The following is a 22,199-nucleotide window of genomic DNA, read 5'->3' on the forward strand; positions in this document are numbered from 1 at the left end:
CTGCTCTTTTTACACAATAGAGAAATGGTCATTCAAAAGAAGAAAATACTCTCCTTTTTTTAGTTGACAGGCACCTGAGATTTCCAGAAAGGTCACCAAATTGAATCCAGTTACTTTGATAGTTTTACTTACAGATCCATATTCAGTTACCTATACAGTATATGTATATAATGTGTGCGTATGTATGTATGAGTGTGTATTTTTACACTCTAAGCATTTTTTTAAGTTTATTTATTTTTTCTTATCATGGAATTTCAAACTCTGAATCACACCTGGTTTGCAATTACAAAAGAGAAATGCAGTACCATGTGAGTTTGAATGTGTCACCATTCAATCCTTTCAATCCAGAACTACTTCAATGCTCCCAACATGATTGGAATAATAGTAGTAGCGGTGTTAAATTAGGAGTTATTAAATGTGTTTGTCATATGTTTATATAAAAAAAGGCTTCTCTAAAAATGCAGGGGAGATAAGCATACTCTTCTTGTTGGTTTCAATATTATTTCCAAAAGCCCATTACAGAACTTTAAATGTGAGTTAAATATGTAATTTCGAATGGTCATAAATGAACTGTTGTAAGTCAAAGATAACCTGTACAAAAATACAAAAAGCTTCTTTGCTTGCAAAAAGCTGCCCTAAATACCAAACATTAGATTAGAAATACCTGCAAGCCAGAGTTACAAATCAGGCAGGGTGCCAGAGCATCTTGAGGAATTAAAATAGTTAAAATGCAGTGATAACTATCAGCAGCCAACTCTTGTCCATAAAGTGAAACCCTTTAGCAGAGAGGTCGTTTAAGCTCTCCAGAATGAAGTAAAGGAGCAAACATAGTAGCTGTTGCTTGTTAAACCAATTACCAGAATAAATAGACACAGGAACTAGCCAGATTTCTCCCAAAAGCAGTGTAAAAAGTTTAAAACAACCCTTCCCCTTTAAGAAAGTCAAGCAAAGAAAAAAAAAACCTCTGGAGAAGCTCCAGAGGCAACAGTAAGTCTAGACGTACTGCCAAGAATGTAATACGGGTTAACAGAGAGGCAGTTTCTGTAAGCAGGGCAATAAAGATTAGGCTAGAAACAACACCAGAATGTTGTAATTCCTAACAGAATTAACCCTGTAAAGTGGAAAAAAACAAAAGGAGATTTCTACTAACAACCGGTTCTCTGAATTGCTTAGAAAGTTAACAACCGGTTCTAGTGAACCGGTGCAAACCGGTAGAATCCCACCCCTGGAGATATCTAGAAATTATTTTATCACATTTTCTCTAGGATTTCTATACTTTTTTCAATATTTCTGCCCACCATTTTAGCCTGACTTCCTAAATGAATTCTATATTCAATCCATTTGTCAGTACTGATAGACATACTGATATATTGCATCATATATAATCACTAAATCAAAATATTTATTTTAAAAATAATTTAGTAATTGAATTTAATTGAAAAGGTACTTTTATGTAAAACAATCTGTTTTGGGATTAGGGCTTTGAATAATTAATAGTGTTGTTATTGTTAGTTGCAAAGTTGTGTCTGACCCATCATGACCCCATGGGCAGCGTTCCTCCAGGCCTTCCTGTCCTCTACCATCCTCTGGAGTCCATTTAAGCTCTCGCCTATGCTTTAGTGACTCCATCCAGCCACCACATTCTCTGTCGTCCCGTTCTTCTTTTGCCCTCAATCTTTCCCAGCATTATGCTCTTCTCCAGTGAGTCCTTCCTTCTCATTACGTGGCCAAAGTATTTGAGTTTTATCTTCAGGATCTGGCCTTCTAAAGAGCAGTCACGGTTGATCTCCTCAAAACTGACCGGTTTGATCACCTTGCAGTCCAAGGGACTTGCAGGAATCTTCTCCAGCACCATAGTTCAAAGGCCTCAATTCTTTGGTGCTCAGCCTTTCTTATGGTCCAACTTTCACAGCCATATATTGCAACTGGGAAAACCATAGCCTTGACTATATGCACTTTTGTTGGCAGGGTGATATCTCTGCTTTTTAGTATGCTGTCCAGATTTGCCATAGCTTTCCTCCCTAGGAGCAAGCGTCTTTTAAGAGCCCAGGAAAATAAAATCTGTCACTACTTCCATTTCCTCCCCATCTATTTGGCACAAATTGGGAGGGCCGGATGCAATGATCTTAATTTTCTTAATGTTGAGTTTCAAACCAACATTTACACTCTCCTTTTTCACCCGCATCAAGAGGCTCTTTAGTTCCTCTTCACTTTCTGCCATTAGAGTGGTATCATCTGCATATCTGAGGTTGTTGATATTTCTCCCGGCAATCTTAACTCCAACTTTTGATTCAACTAGCCCTGCCTTTCTCATGATGTGCTCTGCATATAAGTTAAATAGGCAGGGCGACAGTATACAGCCTTGCCGGACTCCTTTCCCAATTTTGAACCAATCAGTAGTTCCATGTCCCACTGTTGCTTCTTGACCCGCATATAGGTTTCTCAAGAGACAAATAAGATGGTCAGGTACTCCCATCTCTTTAAGAACTTGCCACAATTTGTTGTGATCCACACAATCAAAGGCTTTAGTATAGTCAATGAAGCAGAAGTAGATGTTTTTCTGGAAGTCCCTAGCTTTCTCCATGATCCAGCGTATGTTGGCAATTTGCTTAATTCCTCTGCCTCTTCTAAATCCTGCCTGTACTTCTGGTAGTTCTCGATTCACATACTGCTGGAGCCTAGCTTGTAAGATTTTCAGCATAACTTTACTAGCATGTGAAATGAGTGCAATGGTGCGATAGTTTGAACATTCTTTGGCATTGCCTTTCTTTGGAATTGGAATATAAACTGATCTTTTCCAATCCTTTGGCCACTGCTGAGTTTTCCAAATTTGCTGGTAAATTGAGTGTAGCACTTTTACTGCATCGTCTTTTAAGATTTTGAATAGCTCAGCTGGAATACTCAGATTTGCTCTGAATTGCTTAGATTTCCTTAGACCCATTTGACTTCACATTCTAGGATGTCTGGCTCAAGGTAAGTGACCACCCCATTGTGGTTAACAGGGACGTTAAGCTCATTTTTGTATAGTTCTTTTGTGTAATTTTGCCACCTCTTCTTAATCTCTTCTGCCTCTGTTAGGTACTTGCCGTTTTGGTCCTTTATCATGCCCATCTTTGCATGAAACGTTCCCTTCATATCTCCAATTTTCTTGAAGAGATCTCTGATCCTCCCTATTCTATTGTTTTCTTCTATTTCTTTGCATTGTTTATTTTAGAAGGCATTCTTATCTCTTCTAGCTATTCTCTGGAATTCTGCATTCAATTGGGTGTATCTTTCTCTTTCTCCATTGCCTTTCATTTCCTTTCTTTCCTCAGCTATTTGCAAAGCTTCCTCAGACAGCCATTTTGCTTTCTTGCCTTTCTTTTTCTTTGGGATGGTTTTAGTTGCTACCTGTTGTACAATGTTGCATACCTCCATCCATAGTTGTTCAGGCAGTCTGCCTTTCAGATCTAATTGTTTAAATCTATTTGTCACTTCTATTGTATATTCATCAGGGATTTGATTTAGTTCATACCTGAGTGGCCTAATGCTTTTTCCTACTTTCTTCAATTTAAGTCTAAATTTTGCAACGAAAAGCTCATGATCTGAGCCACAGTCAGCTCCTGGTCTTGTTTTTACTGACTGTATAGAGCTGTGTTGGTGAATCTTTGCCACGCGTGCCGGAAGTGGCACGCAGAGCCATGTCGCCCATTCTTCTTCCGGGTTTCCAGAGCACACATGCGCACAAGCCAGCTAGTCTGCTGGTTGCTGTTGCTCATGCATGTGCTATGATCAGCTGGCCTTAACATCTTAGTGCGCATGCGCACCGGCCATGCCGTCATTGCCCACATGCAGCCCGGGACTCCACCCTTTGCCAGCCAGGAGCGCTGCCGCCAGTCACTCCCATGCACCTGGCTGCCTCCCTGCCTCATCACCGCCACCATGAGGAAAGGCCCCGAAGTTGCGCTGCCTGGGATTCATGTGCACTGCAGGGGGAGGCCAGGTATGGCTGGCTGGACGCTGCCCAGAGCTGAGTTCGAGGCTGGCAGGAGGAAGAATGTTGCCTCTTAGCCAGCGTGAACTGTCTGTTGCCGCAGCCTGCCACCATCCCCTCTCCCCTGCCAGCTGCTCCTGCCACTACCAGGGAAGCAGCTGTGTGAGAACCGCTGCTGCCGAGGGTGAAGGGGCAACGGTGGCAAAGATGGGTGGTCAGGGGCTTCCCTGTCTCCCCACCCGAGCAGACTTCTGGCATAGCCCCAGGCCTCCGGGGGGAGGGAGGGAGGGAAGCCCCGGCCTGCTGCTCCTGCCGCCGCCACCCCCTTGCCCCCAGCAGGAGCGGTTCTCATGCTGCTGCTTCACGGAAAGCGGTAAGAAGTGTGCGAGGCAGGAAGTGGTCATGCTCCCTGGCCGGAGAGGGTTGCACATTCACTTCAACAAAGGTTTGTGCAACCCTCTCCGGCCAGGGAGCATGACCGCTTCCTGGCCGGTGCACCTCTTTCCACAACCACTTCCCCACCAGTAGATCTCCATGAGTGAGAAACTGCGCTCTCCTCCGGTCCTCCTGGGGTGGCTCACCTTTCTGCTGGCAGCTTCTCCTTTTCCTGGCTGCTCCAGGAGCAGCCTGAGACTCTGCTTTTCTTGGCAAAGCGATTCATCATCGCAGCGCAGGAGACATGCGCGATGCCAGGGGATCCATGCAGCTACTATCCCACCCCTCTTCAGCCCCGGTCACGCCGCGAGGCTCCAACTCAAGGAGGAGAAGACAGAGGAAGGGGGGGGGAGTCCAAACTGCAGCTACCTCAAGCAAGCCACAGCGCTATTACGCAGGGCTCCGAGTGGTTGGAGAAGCGGCAGAAATAGCAGCCAGGGTTGCTATCAGCTTGTCTCTTCTCAGTCCGTGCGACGTCACAAAAAGCCAGTAGACAAATGCAGTTGTGAATTCTTTAATCACCAGGCACCACCAAATTTCAGAACAAGTCGACGTATGGGATCGAAGTTAGCACTGCGGGTGATCACCACGCAGCGCTATTTATCCCGTATTTCCCGTCTAAGCCATCATCCGGTATCCGTCCACCCCTCCTACAGCTGGTCTTCATTATTTGTAATTCCCGCCGCCCTGTCTGTGCCTCCCACGCGCCGTAACGTCATCAAATGGCGCCAGGTAGGGAAGTAAGCTGGAAGCCTTTCTCTTGTTGCTAGTGATCATCATTCGACGCCCGCTGTCTCGCCTATGCCGTCTGCTGCCCGGATCATTTTCCACTGTCCCCAGCATCATTATTGGTATCTCCGATGACCGCGGCTCCCCCAGCCCTCCCATAGATGGCGAGACCCGGCCGGGACTCGACAGCTGCTCTTTCAGCGGGTAAGCAACACTGCCTCTGCCATGAGGAACTTTGGAGAGAGAGGGCGGGGGCAGGCTGTGGGAGCAGCCTGTTTCTTAGCTGGCGAGAACGGCCACAGTCTGCCCCCACCCCCTCTCTCCAAAATTCCTCGCGGCAGAGGCAGCGTTGCTTACCTGCTGAAAGCGCAGCCTGGCTGCTGTTTCTGCCTCTTCTCCAACCACTTGGAGCCCTGTAATAGCGCTGCAGCTTGCTTGAGGTAGCTGCAGTTTGGACTTCCCCTGCCCCCCTCTTCCGTCTTCTTCTCAAGGAGGAGCCTCGCAGCATGACCGAGGCTGAGGAAGGGTGGGATAATAGAACGGATCCCCCGGCGCCGCCCGTGTCCCCTGCCCTGCAATAATGAAGCGCTTTGCCAAGGAAAGCAGAGTCTCAGGCTGCTCCTGGAGCAGCCAGGAGAAGGAGAAGCTGCCAGCGGGGAGACGAGCCACCCCAGGAGGACAGGAGGAGAGCGCAGTTTCTCACTCATGGAGATCTACCTGCCTCACACACTTCTTACTGCTTTCCGCAACCACTTCCCCGTCGGTGGATCTCCATGAATGAGGAGCTGCGCTCTCCTCCAGTTCTCCTGGGGCAGCTCGCCTCTCTGGTGGCTTCTCCTTCTCTTGTCTGCTCCAGGAGCATCCTGTGTTACCCGGCGAGAACGGCTGCCACCATAGCCTGCCCCCGCCCTCTCTGCCCCGGCAGTTGCTCCTGGTGCTGCCGGAGAAGCGGCAGCACGAGAACCGCTGTTGCTGGGGACAAGGAGATGGCGGTGGCAGGAGCAGCAGGCCGGGGCTTCCCTCCCTCCCTCTCCCCCGGACGCCTGAGGCTATGCCAGAATTCTGCTTGGGCGGGGAGACAGGGAAGCCCCAGATTGCCCTCAGAATAACGACTTTCCAGGCCCAAAATGGAGTGGGGGGCGAAGTGCATGTGCAGAGCGTGCATGCACAATGTGGGGGGCATGTGCGGGGGGGGGGTCATGTGCGCATGTGGGAGGATTCGCATTGCATTATGTGTGCTGGCACGCACATGAGGGGTTGCGTGCGCACATACACACTTCTGGCACGCCACGAGAAAAAGGTTCGCCAACACTGGTATAGAGCTTCTCCATCTTCGGCTGCAGAGCACATAGTGAATCTTATTTCTGTGTTGACTGCCTGGTGATATCCATGTATTGAGTTGTCTCTTGGATTGTCGGAAAAGTGTGTTTCCTATGACCATCGTATTCTCGACAAAATTCTATCAACCTGTGCCCTGCTTCATTTTGTATTCCAAAGCCATTTTAGTTCGCTGAGTCCTAAGATGTCGATATTCAGTCTTGTCATCTCTTGTTTGACCACATCCAGCTTGCCTTGATTCATGGATCTTACATTCCAGGTTCCTATGGAGAATAGATCTTTACAGCATCGGACTTTCCTTTCACCACCAGATACATCCACAGCTGAGCGTCCTTTTGGTTTGGCCCAATCACTTCACTCTTTCTGGCGCTACTAGTACTAGCCCTCTGCTGTTCCCCAGTAGCATATTGGACACCTTCCAACCTGAGGGTCTCATCTTCCAATGTCATATCTTTTTGCCTTTTAGTACTGTCCATGGGGTTTTCATGGCAAAGATACTGGAATAGGTTGCCATTTCCTTCTCCAGTGGATCATGTTTTGTCAGACCTCTCTGCTATGACCTGTCTGTCTAGGGTGGCTCTGCACGGCATAGCTCATAGCTTCATTGAGCTACGCAAACCCCTTTTGCTATGACAAGGTAATAATACATGAGGGGGAATAGTGATGTATTCACACCAAAAAAAGACAAAAAGCTATTGCCATTTTTTTGCTTTTAACATGAGTGTAGTAGTATTATTTAAAGTTGGAAAGAAATCCTCTCATATGGGAAAGTAGAAGGACTTGCAAGGGAGAGAATGGAGCAACTATCAGGATAAAGTACAATAAAGAGGGTGCTTATAGAGAGAGAATTACCACTGATTGAGATATTATTAAATGGAAGGAAATACTTCCACCTAGATTTTTTTGAAATGGAAAGTTTTTTAAAAATCAAAGTGCATAACAAGATTATATTTGCAAATATATTATCTATACTTTTGGAACTGTAGATGAACATTAAAGATTCTAAAATAAGAATTGTCTCCTTTTCTTTTTGAATGAATGATTTATTGTGTAAATTATTGTTTTGGGAATAGGTGGTCTTTCTTTCCTTTAAATCTCATTTGAAGGAAAGGAATGTTGTGCATATGCAGAAGGAATATTATGACTTATCAGTATGTTAAGAGGCTGAATGATTGTGGAAGAATCATTACTATCTGTCCAGGAGAATATAGATTTCTCTAAATTAAAATATAGACAAAATGTCTGACATTTGAACATTATCAGAAGCTTAATGAAGTGCATCTGAAAATATCAGAAAAAGGGCCTATATAGAAAATGCATTGCAATTAGCTATGTAATTTAAAATTAAGCTATCATACTTAAATGTATGCTGAACATAATATGCAACATAAGAAAAAATGGAAGTTTTCTAAGAGTGTTTATGCATTTATATGTACAGTATGTGTATGTGCATAAGAGAAAAGAAAGACAAGTCTTTTTCAGTTTCCTGAATAATCTGTTTTGTGTGTTGTTTTGTTTCTGACCATGCATTCACTTGCTGTCCTTAGGTCTAGAGGACTTTCCTATATGGTAAATTAATAATTTTTAAAAATCATATAATTTCTTGACCATTGTCTCAGATGTATTTTAATCTACAGTTAACTGGTTACTTACTATAGAACAGTTGTAGCCTAGAGAGTTGTATATTTCAGATAGAATGACTTTTGGTATTATGTGATTGCACATTATTAAAATATAAATCCTAAAAGGGGAGTTTTAATGTTTTTTAACAGTTAATATTGATTTTGTCTGTTTTTTCTTGCTGTGAGGTGCCCTGAGTTCTTTCCGGAGAGAGGGCGGCATATAAGCAAGCAAGCAAGCAAGCAATTTATTTAGCAGCTAGCTACCTAGCTAGCTAGCTAACTAACTAACTAACTAACTAACTAACTAACTAACTAACTAACTAAATAAATAAATAAATAAATAAATAAATAAATAAATAAGATGATAGATAGATAGATAGATAGATAGATAGATAGATAGATAGATAGATGATAGATAGATAGATAGATGATAGATAGATAGATAGATAGATAGATAGATAGATAGATGATAGGTAAATTTAAGATAATATGTCTATTTGGGCTGAATACAGCTAATGCTGTTCTGGAACAAACTCATGCATATCTTTATTCTAAAAGCCTGTCATTCCTCATGTCTTGTTTGGTTCAGATTGTTCCCCAAAGCCACAATATCCATCATGGTGAAAGTGGAAGTTAATAAAAAATGAAGATGCAGCATTTAATGTCTAAATATATATATAAAGATGTTTGTGGTATTTTTTTTCTTTTCAAGAGCTCAACTGTCCTATCCCATTTAAGATTATTGTATTAATTTATCATCATCTGCCATTATTTGGTATTTTTGATACTATTACATAAAATATGTTTTTGATTTAAAGATATATGCATAATCTATGGTTGAGAGGTCACATATCAGAATATAAACATTATTGCTTTAGACAACTTTTAATTATATTCATGTGTGGAAATCTAGAGAGATAGTCATGAGTAATTCTTTTCCACAATCTATTTGATAAACTATTTTTTCCTTTATAAAACTATCTTGAGAAAAAGCATGTTTTATATCATTTGAATAGTATGATTATTACTTTTGTCATGAACTGCTGTTTCGGGAGACTGATATACAGTACGTCTTGCTTTCATATCCATGGATCTGCTAATAGAGGAAGGAAGAAATTGGCACTGCTGTTCAAATATTCTAAAGCACACATTTTTTTTACACCAGGGACAAGCAATGAGTGAACCTCCATCATATTTCCCTAGTGGCAGGTACTGTTAATAAATTGATCATATTTGAACTAGATCTAAAGAAATACATATCTTGCTCCTTTTCAGAATGACACAGATTAAGTGTACACTCATATCTGCTCATGATAAAACTGCCTTCTTTTCCATTAGATTTCTTACTCTCCTCTCTCCCTCTCTCCCTCCCTCCCTCTTTCACGCACACACGCATTCAAATGCACACACATGCGCACACACACATTGAAATTGTTCAATGGCCATTCAATCTAGTTTAATTTTCACTAGTATCATGATGCTTTATAGATACATTGGAACTCTGAGAATTCCTAGATTCCATTCATCATCTGGGAATTCTGGGAATTCTAGTCTCATAATCTGCAAACATCAGGTTGGAGAAGATCCCTTCACACAGATTCAAAACAGTAGAAGTGAAATAGATAAATTCTTTCCATCTCTGAATAGGCCATCATCCTTATTGTGTAATTGAGAAAAGATCAGAAGATCTCTTACCAATTTCATCCTTAAGATGAAGAGTTTTTATTAATTTAGGCATGCTGATTTCACCTCTCATCTTTGCATCTTTACACCTAATTCCATGCAAGATACCATGCAAGATATACTGTATTTTTAAAAGCCTGTAAATACCATTTCAATAATGAGTAAAGGGATGCCTGTTCTTGCTATTTACTTCAAAGGAGAAGTGTTAGCTAGCATTTCCCTTTAAAGTCCTTCTACACAAATTTATGAGATAAGATACACAATCATACTTATTGCTTTTCCCATTATAAATAGCATTTGCATACTCAGAATACAGGTCTTCCATTTTGTCTCATAATTACATGTAACAATATTGGAATTTTAACACCTATTCCAGTCTATATCATTTTATACAACTTCAATTATTATCATAATTAATTGCCTTAAACCTATAATGTTGTCTATATAACAATCAAAATGTATTCAGCTTGAAAATTAGAACTACAGAAAAGCAAATTACAAAATAAAAATAAAATACTGTGTCTTTCACTCTACTTACTTTCAATCAAACACAGCCTTCCTGAAAATATTCAAAAATGCAAATTGTTTTGGAAGAATTGCTACTATGATACAGTTATTTTAATAATTCTAAGGTTTCTGAAATTTCTTTTTTTTCCCCTCAGACTTCTAAGAGCTCAGTCCCTGGAATGGTATTACAATAATGTGAAAAGTCGCTTCAAGCATTTTGGAAGTGCTAAAGTTCTGAAGAATTTATATAGACAACATCGCTTGGAAACTGGAACTTGCAGTGACATACTAGGTAGAGAGAAAAATAACAAAGATAAGAATTTCTCTACCATGAATACTCATGCAAATGTGGAGCAATAAATTTACCTATAGTGCAATGATCACTATTATTATTGTATCTCAGGAAAAAAAGAGCCAAGCCTTGTATATGAAGAGGCTGACATTTTGTGTCATCATGCAAATAACATTGCTCTGGAAGTGCAAGATATAAGTAGCAATAGCACTTAGATTTATATACCGCTTCACAGTGTTTTACAGCCCTCTCTAAGCAGTTTACATAGTTGGCATATTGCCCGCAACAATCTGGGTCTCATTTTACCAACCTCGGAAGGATGGAAGGCTTCACCAACCTTGAGCCTGGTGAGATTTGAACTGCCAAATTGCAGCCAGCCGGCAGTCAGCACAAGTAGTCTGCAGTACTGCTTTCTAACCACTACGCCACCTCAGCTCTCCTCAACTTACATCTACAATTGAACCCAAAATTTATGTTGCTAAGTGAGGCATTTGTTAAATGTTTTTCCCCATTTTATGACTTTTTTTTGCCATAGTTGTTAAATGAAATATTGCAGTTGTTAGTAACATGGTTGTTGAATCTGGCTTCTCCATTGACTTTGCTTGTCAGAACGTCGCAAAAAGTAATCACATGACCCCTGGACACTGCAGTTGTTATAAAAATTAGTCAGTTGCCAAGCACCTGAATTTTGATCATGTGACCATGGGGAAGTTGCAATAGTCATAAGTGTGAAAAACGGTCATAAATCACTTTTTTTCAGTGCCATTGTAACTCTTGTAAGTCGAGGACTACCTGGAAAATAAATGCAGAAACTCATGTTCAGTTCTTGGAGGTGCCTTGTTTTTAAACATCAATTAATACTTTATAATTCTAATTTTAAAATATTTTAATTAGGGTACAGTTTAGAATCCTGTAATTATAGTCATAGACATACAAATATACACAGTATATGTATACACATATTCACTGACATAAATTGATGGCTATACATAATAGAACATATATTATTTTCTTAATCACAAACAGTTCTTGGAATTTCTCCCTTGTAATATTCTGTTTTTATTGAGCTGTTTCCCATTTATATGTGCAACAATTTCAGGGGTGAAATGTTCCCGGTTTGGACCGGATTGCCCGATCCAGTAGCGATAGCGGGTGGTTCGGAGAACCAGTAGCAAAAATCCCCGCCCCCCCCTATGCCCAGCTGAGCCACGCAATCATCAGAGGCTTTTTTTTTTTACTTTTAAAAGCATTTTTTCTTCGGCCGAAAAAAATGCTTTTAAAAGCAAAATAAAAATAAAAATCTCTGGTGATCGTGCGGCTCAGCTGGGATCGTCAGAGCCTTTTAAAAGCATTTTTTTACAACCTCTTTGGCTGAAGAGGTTGTAGAAAAAATGCTTTTAAAAAGCTCTGACGATCCCAGCTGAGTTGCCTGATCGTCAGAGCCTTCGGTAGGAAAAGTGCTTTTAAAAGGCTATGACAATCAGGCAACTCAGCTCAGGATTGTCAGAGCCTTTTAAAAGCATTTTTTTTACAACCTCTTCGGTTGTAAAAAAAAAAGTTGGCCATACTCACCCAGTCACATTCCCCCAACCAAGCCACGTCCACAGAACTGGTAGTAACAAATTTTACATTTCACCACTGAATAATTTGTATTGGCAGACTTCGCAAATGGCTGCAATTCAGCCACTGTCAGTCACAATGTTTTGGGTAAAGAACTGTGAGTCAGAAAATGTCTCATTAGCCATTTTAAGAAACAAGGGAGAAGGAAAAATAAACCAAGAGCTAAGCAAGATTGCATTTGGGTTGCAAAGTGTATTTTCCTTTTTCATCAAATATTTTGGAGACACTTAGTAATTCAGTTTATATGCCCATGAAGCATGAAGCCTTTCAGACAAGGCTTCATTTACTTTTCTGATTTGTGTGAGAGAGTTTCTCTTTTATTACCAACTATGATATGTTTCTTTTTTAATTCTTCCCAGAGCAAGACAATAATAATAATGTCTACTTCTTCCATTCGAGTGGAAGAAGAGTGATTAAACATCTCGCTTTGCATGAAAGTATGACCTTTAAAATTCATTATGTCAAGCATTTTTGTGTAATCCCTTTTTCTTAAATTCATGTTCTATCTTTTACCTCAGTCAATAATATTTAAATCATTGATGGACCCAATGTTGAGATTTGTCTTTATTCATGGGTATGATGTATTTCTGAAGAAATTACAGGGATTTATACTTTTTCTTGAAGGTGGGTTTAATGCTATCCCTTTAGGTGATATTGGAATTATATCAGGCATTCCGAAACATACACACAGTGTATGTGTGTATTGTGTACACACAGTGTTTTCTGTGTGTATTAGCATTCATTTTCCAGAATTGCCAGGCAATCATATTAGCTACCGTGTTTCCCCAAAAACAAGAAAGGGTCTTATTTTCTTTTGAACCCCGAAATAAGGGCTTGGCCTTATTATCGGGGGGGAGGGTGTTTCTTATTATTTTGGGAGTAGAGGAGGTGGCGAGTGTGGGACTGGATGTTCCATTGTTGCTGCCACCTCCCCTCCCTATTCTTCACACCAGCAGAGCGGCTAGCTGCTGCTGCCCTGACATGTCCCGCCGCCGCTGCCTCGTGGAGCAGGACTCTGCAAGGCTTGTTATGCCATTGCATACATGAACTGCAGCACCAATGTGAGCTTCATCAAACCAGCACAACTGGTGTCCTGCCACTCGTGGCTGCGCCAGTATGTCAAACCTCATGGCAGTGCTGCCATTTGTGCGTGCAACAGCACGAGCCTTGCAGAGTCCTGCTCCACTAGGTGGCGGTGGCGCAATGAGTCTCACAAAGACTCATTTCTGACAGGTGGGACGGGGGAGAAGCAAGACACGTGGAGCGAGATGTGGGTCCCCTTGCCATCTCTTCTTTCCCCCCCTCGCTGGGCGTGGCAGGGCTCCTTCCCCTTGCTTAGCCACCCACCCCTTTAGGGATGCAATTTGGGGCTGGCAAGTGGAGCGGGCGAGAAGCGGGACGGGCGTCTTATCTTTCAAACTCTGTGGCATTCCTTGTGTTGTGTCCAGGGAAACACGTTGTAATAAAAACCCCTTCTCATGAGTTCAATCAAACTTCTTGAACTCGCGAGAAGTTTTCTTTTACAACGTGTTTCCCTGGACACAATGGCAAGGAACGCCACTGAGCTGGAAAGGTAAGATGCACATGCCACTTCTCGCCTGCCCCACTTGCCACCCCCATATTGCATCCCTAAAGGGGGCAGGTGGCTAAGCAAGGGGCAGGAGCCCTGCCATGTCTGGTGAAGGGGGGATAGAAGAGACAGGGGAACCATGCATCTTGCTTCTCCCTACCCCACCTGTCAGAAATGAATCTTTGTGAGACTCATCACGCCGCTGGCACTGCCTGGTGGAGCAGGACTTTGCAAGGCTTGTACCATTGTATGTACAAATGGCAGCCACAAGCGACAGGACACCAGTTGTGCCGGTATGATGAAGCTCGCGGCGGTGCTGCAGTTCATGCATGCAACGGCACAACAAGCCTTGCAGAATCCTGCTCCGTGAGGTGGTGGCAGGACATGTTAGGGCAGCCATGATCAGCCACTCAGCTGGTGCGAAGAACAGGGAGGAGAGGGCAAGTTCTCCATCTCTCCCCCTCCCCCAGCCTTGCCTCCTCAGCTCGTGTTGTTTGCACAGCAAGCAACTAGGGGAAATGGCGGGACCAGCTGACATGCATGTAAGTAGTTGGTATGGGGGTTATTTGGGGGGGGCTTATTTTAATGCATGCGCTGAGAAGCCCGATTGGGCTTATTATCCAGAGATATCTTAGTTTCAGTGAAACACGGTAGGAATTGTAGGAGGTGAAATGCAACACGTGGTGTGGTAATTACAGGCCAATTCTAAAGAGAACCCTTATATCTAGATGTTATATATTGATAAATTGGAAAGTATTTTTTCTTTTCTTTTCTTTTCTTTTCCAGAAGCAGGACATTTTTATGAAGGAACCACAGTAAATGAAGAAAGCAAATGTAACAGTGATTCAGTTTTCTACAAACAGACAGAGGGTAATGATGTTTAAGTTTTACTGTTATTTTTAACTGTAAGTGAAATATTTGAATTGTAGTGAAATAACATGGGATTAATATATATCATTAGTGGCAATAACTTTAAACAATTTATATTGTACAAATTTTTCTTTTCACCATATCTCACTTTTTTCCTATGAAAACATAGTAAGTTTTGTACACTGAATAAGAATAGATGTCAATGCTGAACAGAACCTGCTAGAGGCTATTTTCCTGGTTCATTGTTGCCACACTGTATGGGAGTGGGGAGGGGGGAATGCATTGCTACTCTGTTTCCCCCAAAATAAGACATCACCTGATAATAAGCCCAATCGGACTTTTGAGCACATGGCAATAAGGCCAAGCACTTATTTCAGGGTTCCAAAAAATATAAGACAGAGTCTTATTTTCGGGGAAACATGGTAGGCACAAGGTCATCTCCCAGGTGATGGATGGAGGGAGAAGGAGAAGAGTCCTTGAGGATCCCTGCCAATTTATCTGATTGGCCAACATGACTAGTGACACTGGGGGGAAGGGGTGATTACTGATTTTAATTATGCTGAAACTGCAAGAAAGATTCAGGATTGGTTTTCAACCAAGTATGCCGATATGATTTACCCAATAAAGAAGTTGTTTGAGGTGGTCCTGATTAGCTTGGGTTAGTTACCTTGGCATTAAACCAACTCTGCTAAATTCTGCCCTGAAGAAAGGACAGCGCCTGTGGTCCTGAGTGCTGGCAGCTCTGGGAGGAAGAAGAAGACTCGGGGAAGATTTTGAGATAGAAAAGAAGAGAGAGACCGTGGCCAACCCCAGGGAAGTCCTAGCAGGGATTGTTGTGCCAGCTGGTCAAGTGGGGGGTGGAGTGTCCACCCCAACCATTAGACCAAAAGTCTGAGTGGAGCAGACCGAGCGGCAAGTGGTTTGAGAGGATACCATAGCCACAATGGACCTCTACTATGCGGAAGGAGAGCTGGTTCATAGAAGGATGCCGAAAGCTGCTGAAGTGGAATTCCCCTTGAGGTCCCCTCGGTCACGAACCAACTTGTTCCCGAGATGGGAAGCAAAGAGTGGAATGGAAGTACCTGGCTGCCCTTTATAACCCATCAGTCGAACAGCTGAGGATGAGATTTGACCGCATGGAAATCCAAGGTGTGGAGCTGATGCACTGCCCTGGTGCACCGATGGTGCCCACAACCTGTTTGTCCAATTAGCCTCAACTCTCCAAAGCCCAAGTCTGACCCCGATGGCAACAAGCCTTCCTGGGCCAGCAAGAGTGATGAGCCCAGATCCGAGACACAGTCCCCCATGGCAGCAAGGAGTGATGAGCCCTACCCCAAGGTGGAGTCGTCCTCCCCAACAACAGTGGGCTGTGAGCTACGGGGCCTAGCCACGGGCCCACCTGGGTGGTTGGCTTATCCACCGTGGCCCTATTACCCAATGCAGGGATGGTTCCTTGGCCCATGGGCACCTCCTCCCTCCTCCACCACCTGTGGACTTGCCACAGATGAAAGCCACATTTGACGGGGATCCAAAGAAATTGGCATTCTTTCTCAACCAGGTGTCGGCCACCTGCACCGTTACGCCCAGGCTATCCATCGGAGGTGGCGATGGTGAATGCTGTGGCCGCAAACGTGGAGGGGGAAGCCACAGAGTGGATGACTAGACTCCACGATGAATACACACCAGAACTGGGGAATATTGAGGTTTTCCTGGAGGAACTGAGGACCAGATTCGAAGATGAATCCCAAGCCCTACAGGCTAAAACAGGGATTCGAGAAGTGAAGCAAAGGGGCCAACCAGCAAAGGAATATGTCCGAGAATTCCGCAGAGTGGCTGGAAAATTGAGACATTGGCCAGATCGATTGCTGGTCTACCACTGCAAAGAGGGGCTTGACTGGAAGCTGCCCCAGGCCTGCATCTACCAAGGAGTCCTCGAGTGGACCCAGAACTTGTAATGGATAGCAATTGTGCTGGACCTTGAGCTGAAACAGTATAAAAGGAAGGGAGCATCCAAGGCGAAACAGAATGGAGCCAGGAGAGGCACTAGTTTGGATGATGGACAACCACATCCATGGCCATGAGATCTCCTCCTGCCATGCCCCGAACATCCATCAAGTGCTTCAGGTGCAGCCAGCAGGGCCACTGGGCAGCCAAGTGCTTAGCTCCCACACCCTAACTAAAGAGTAATCCACCAAGCACAACCAAGCCAAAGAAACTGCAGAGGAGGGGCCAAGTAAAATTAAACCAAGCTGTAGAAGTCGCCTCTCCCTCAAGTGAGAAAAAGGGAACTCCAGCCAAGAAAGGCCAACAATCCACGCCCTATGATAGCAAGGACGAAGGCAAATGTGACCCGATGGTAGGTGAGACCATCCTTCTCTTCGCCATCCCTACAAAAATTGTGGTGCCCAAGTCAGGGGAACAAGGCAAGGTGGATGCCCTGATAGATTCAGGCTGCACCCGTTGCCTAATCAGCCTGCCAAAGATGCTAAGACTGGGAATCTGAGCATGGAAACTGCCCCAGGCCATGAGATTTGAACAGGTTAATGGGTCACTGATAGGAGGATCCCCGCATCGCACCTAACTGAACCAGTGCGGCTAGAAATGGGCAAACACCGGGAGATCATCCGTTTTATAATAGTCCCATAGTGATCCTAGGGCTTTCCTGGCTGGACAAATAGGGCCCAATGATCTGATGGAAAGAGGGATGGAGGAAGATGAAGCTAGGAAGAGGACATTCCCTTCCCCAAAGCAATCCCAGGGGAGGGACTGCCTGGCAAGCCCCTATCCAAAAGAACAAAGACTGGCTAAAGGTGACATCAGAAACCCCACTGGGCACTCAGCCAATCTCCAGGGAATACTGGGACCTGGCAGATGTGTTCAGTGAAAAGGAATGTTATGTGCTTCCCAACCCCAGCACCTCACCGCTTCACTGACTGTGCAATTGAGATCTTACCAGGAGCAAATCTCCCCAAACCCAAAATGTCCTCAATTACGCCAAGGGAGATGAAGGAACTGAGGGAGTACATAGTACATAGACCTAGCCAGGGGATTCATCCAACCCGCCAAGTCCTGCGTAATGGCCCCAGAACTGTTTAAAGAAAAGAAAGATGGAACTATGAGATTATGCATAGACTTGAGGGGAATTAATGCCATACATGTAGAAAACATGTAGACCAGTGGTTCTCAACCTTCCTAATGCCGCGACCCTTTAATATAGTTCCTCATGTTGTGGTGACCCCCAACCAGGGGTCGGTTCTAAATTTTTTTACTACTGGTTCTGTGGGCGTGGCTTATTTTGTGGGCGTGGCTTGGAGGTCATGTGACTGGGTGGGCGTGGCTAGCTGGTCATGTGACTGGGTGGCCATGGCTATGTGCATAGGGACTACTCAGAGGGCTGAAAAAAGTCATTTCTGACAGGTCCTCGCAGTTTTGACTGGTCCTCACACTTATGACCATCCTCACATTTATGCCCGTGCAGCATTCTTAACAACCATGTCATTCATTTCACAACTGCTTCTCTTCACCATGGTGACAAGATAGGGCAAAAACATAAATTGTGAGGACAGTCGTAAGTTCGAGGACTGGTCAAAAGTGCGAGGACCAGTCAAAAATAACTTTTTCAGCCCTCTGAGTAGTCCCTGTGCAGAAAAGGACTACCCAGAGGGCTGAAAAAAGTGATTTCTGACAGGTCCTCGCACTTTTGACCGGTCTTCGCAGTTATGACTGGTCATCATTTATGCCCATTGTACCATTCTTAACAACCGTGTCACTCATTTCACAACTGCTTCTCTTCACCATAGGGCAAAAACGTAAATTGTGAGGACAGTCGTAAGTTCGAGGAGTGGTCAAAAGTGCGAGGACCAGTCAAAAATAACTTTTTCAGTCCCCTGAGTAGTCCATATGCATAAAAGGATACAGCAATAGAGAGGGATGAAGGAAGGGAAGGGAATTTAGAGTAGGAGTGAGGGTAAGAGAGGGAGGAAGAGAGGAGGAGAAGGAGAAAGAAAGAGGAAGTAGGGAGAAGAAGAAGAGGAAGGGAAGAGAAAGTAAGAAGGAAAGAAAAGAGAGAGGTGGTAGGTTTGAAGAGAAAGATTGCTGTACAATAAAAAAGATGAAAGGGAAGAAAGCCAACCCCAAACAAATATAAAGATATTAAGATAAAGAATTAATTGTTAAACTTTAAAGAATAAAAGAGAACAAATAGCAATAAATAGCAATAATTAGAAACACACATACAGTCAGGTCCAGAAATATTGGGACATCGACACAATTCTAACATTTTTGGCTCTATACACCACCACAATGGAGTTGGAATGAAACAAATACAATGTGCGTTAACTGCAGACTGTCAGCTTTAATTTGAGGGTATGTACATCCAACTCAAGTGAACGGTGTAGGACAATGACCTTCGCATTGTCATCTATTTTTATATCCATCCTCACATTGGTTAATTATGTAATTATGTAATACAGTTGTTTAATACAAATTCAACATTTTAATATAAATCAATTAGTTATATAACTATCTTTTTTGTATATTAATCAATATGAACATGAATATTCCAATTATTTCCATGCAATCCAATTTCTTACAAATCAATTAATTATATTTATCAATAATAATAAACCAAATAATTTCCCCCTTATATTCCTCGAAACCACAACTTAACCATTTCTGCTTTCAACACAATATACAATTAATAGTATCTCAATTATTACAATTCCCTAGTTAAATAGAGCTTTTTTGCTTTTGTGTTTTAAAATCTTGAACCTCCTCTTTTGCCCTAAATTTCCCATTGTTTGCAGTTTTGCACCTACCTTTTTTGGTGAGGAAAAAGAAAAAGAAATCTCTCTGCCTCATTTTGTCACGTTGCAGCAAAGACCCTGCTTCCTTACTTTCAATTTCGCTTTTCAGCATAGCTAGGGGAAAAAAATTTGCTCCAGGAATTTACCTCTTTGCAGCTAGCTCTTTGAAGCCCTGCGGCAAGAATTTAAAGTTTTTTTCCCTCTAGCCATCAGCTGGGACTCCGGAGGCAGCAATAGATTGGGAGTGGGGGGGGTAAGCGACTGGCAACTGGCTATCGAACAGAGGCAGAGGGTGAGGGTGAGTTAAGGCGTGGGGGAGGGCGAGAGAGGGCTTTGGCGACCCCTGTGAAATTGCTGTTCGACCCCCAAAGGGGTCGCGACCCCCAGGTTGAGAACTGCTGATGTAGACACACCACCACCACCCCGCCCCCACCAAATGAAAGACATGCTGGCTCACCTGGCAAAAGGGAAAATCTTCACCAAATTAGACCTGAGAGAGGTCTCAGTACGTATCAAAGACGGGGATGAATGGAAAATCATGTTCAACTGCCCTTTAGGGACTTCCAATTTAAAGTGATGCCATTTGGACTCCAAGGGGCCCTGGCCGTATTCATGCAACTGATTAATGAGGTGCTACATGATCACCTGTACAAGGCGGTCCTAGTGTACTTATATGACATTTTCATCTTCACCGAGACAATGGAAGAACATGTCAAGTTAGTTTAGGTACTCAACACCTAATGGCAAACCTCTATGTAAAGCTGTCAAAATGTGAATTCCACAAAACCCGCCTAGACTACCTAGGGTACCGAACATCCAGTGAGGGGATAGAGATGGACCCAGGAAAAGTGAAGGCCATCTTGGAATGGCAACCCCCTCAAACCTGCAAGCGGCTGCAGAGCTTCCTAGGCTTTGCAAATTTTTACCGGCAATTCATCCCCTCTTTTGTCAAGATAGCCCTGCCAATCACCTAACTGCTGAAAACGGGGAAGAGATCCAAGCCATGACCTGGTCAGCCGCTAGAATGGACTATGGATGCCAGAGACCATTCGAGGCGCTCAAGCAGCTGTTTGCAGAGGAACCGGTCCTTAAGCACCTGAACCCCAAGGAACTGTTAGTCATCCAAGCAGATAATAATAATAATAATAATAATAATAATAATAATAATAATAATAATAATAATAATTTTATTTCTATACCGCCCTTCTCCCGAAGGACTCAGGGCGGTGTACAGCCAATTTAAAAACACAAGACACAACAATGATTAAAAATTAAAATAATTAAATAGATTTGGCCGATTTAAAACCCCAAAAATTTAAAATACCCCAATTTAAAATTATTATGCTGATAGCCCGGCCTGGCAGAACAACAGGGTCTTCAATGCGCAACGAAACACCCGGAGGTCGGAGATCTTACATATTTCCGGGGGCAGTTCATTCCACAGGGCTGGGGCTTCCACAGAGAAGGCCCTCCCCCTGGGTGTCGCCAGCCGACATAACTTGGCTGATGGCACCCTGAGGAGACCCTCTCTGTGGGAGCTGACTGGTCGGTGGGAGGCTATTGGTGGCAGAAGACGGTCTCGAAGGTACCCGGGTCCTATGCCATGGAGCGCTTTAAAGGTGGTAACCAACACCTTGAATCACACCCGGAAGACCACTGGGAGCCAGTGCAGCTCGCGCAGGAGGGGTGTCACGCGCGGCCGCATTCTGGACCAGTTGGAGCCTCCGAGTGCTCTTCAAGGGGAGCCCCAGGTAGAGAGCATTACAATAGTCCAGCCGGGAGGTGACAAGGGCATGAGTGACCGTGCGCAAGGCGTCCCGGTCCAGAAAGGGCTGCAACTGGCGGATCAGGCGAACCTGATAAAAGGCCCCCCTGGCCACGGCCGTCATATGCTCTTCTAAAGACAGCCATGCATCCAGGAGGACACCCAGATTGCGAGCCCTCTCTGTGGGGGGCAAAGATTCACCCCCAATAGTCAGCGATGGCACCTGCTGACTATATTGGGACGCCGGCAGCCACAGCCACTCGGTCTTGGACGGATTGAGTCTGAGCCTGTTCCTCCCCATCCAGACCCGCACGGCCTCCAGGCAGCGAGACATCACATCAAGGGCATCGTTGGGGTGGTCTGGGGTGGAGATGTACAGCTGAGTATCATCAGCGTACAGATGACACTTCACCCCAAAACCACGGATGATCTCACCCAGCGGCTTCACATAAATGTTGAACAGAAGGGGCGAGAGGACCGACCCTTGTGGCACTCCCCATGTGAGACGCCTCAAGGTCGACCTCTGCCCCCCTGCCAACACGAACTGCGAGTGGTCGGAGAGGAAGGAGGAGAACCACCGCAGAACGGTGCCCCCTATTCCTAACCCTCTCAACCGCCGCAGCATGATACCATGGTCGATGGTATCAAAAGCCGCTGAGAGATCTAATAGGACTAGGACAGAGGAGCAACCCCTGTCCCGAGCCCTCCAGAAATCATCCACCAATGTGACCAATGCCGTTTCTGTGCTGTGCCCCTGACTGAAGCCCGACTGGCACGGGTCAAGATAGATAGCTTCATCCAGGTGCCCGGGCAGTTGTCGTGCCACCACACTCTCAACAACCTTTGCCACAAAACGAAGGTTGGAGACCGGACGGTAGTTAGCTAATTCAGCCGGGCCCAGGGAAGGCTTCTTGAGGAGGGGCCTCACCACCGTCTCTTTCAAGGCGGTGGGAAAGGCACCCTCACTCAGAGAAGCAGTTATAATCCCCT

General features: G+C 44.2%; 1 protein-coding gene across 7 annotated transcripts in view; it reads left to right on the forward strand.

Moving 5' to 3' along the window:
• MYRIP (myosin VIIA and Rab interacting protein) overlaps positions 1–22,199 on the forward strand; it is a 253,774-nt gene that overhangs the window by 119,917 nt on the left and 111,658 nt on the right. For 6 of the 7 annotated variants that reach the window (XM_060685982.2, XM_087894133.1, XM_087894130.1 and 3 more), the window contains exons 4-5: positions 10,443–10,579; positions 14,556–14,639. In XM_060685982.2, coding sequence (XP_060541965.1) covers positions 10,443–10,579; positions 14,556–14,639 — 221 coding nt within the window. Of the gene's footprint in view, positions 1–9,050; positions 9,307–10,442; positions 10,580–14,555; positions 14,640–22,199 lie in introns of those variants that run through there. The other variant, XM_087894135.1, reaches the window with a different exon arrangement.

Source organism: Pantherophis guttatus, chromosome 4 (genome assembly GCF_059756535.1).
Source record: "Pantherophis guttatus breed Tessera chromosome 4, ASM5975653v1, whole genome shotgun sequence".
In the NCBI taxonomy this organism is placed as follows: domain Eukaryota; kingdom Metazoa; phylum Chordata; class Lepidosauria; order Squamata; family Colubridae; genus Pantherophis; species Pantherophis guttatus.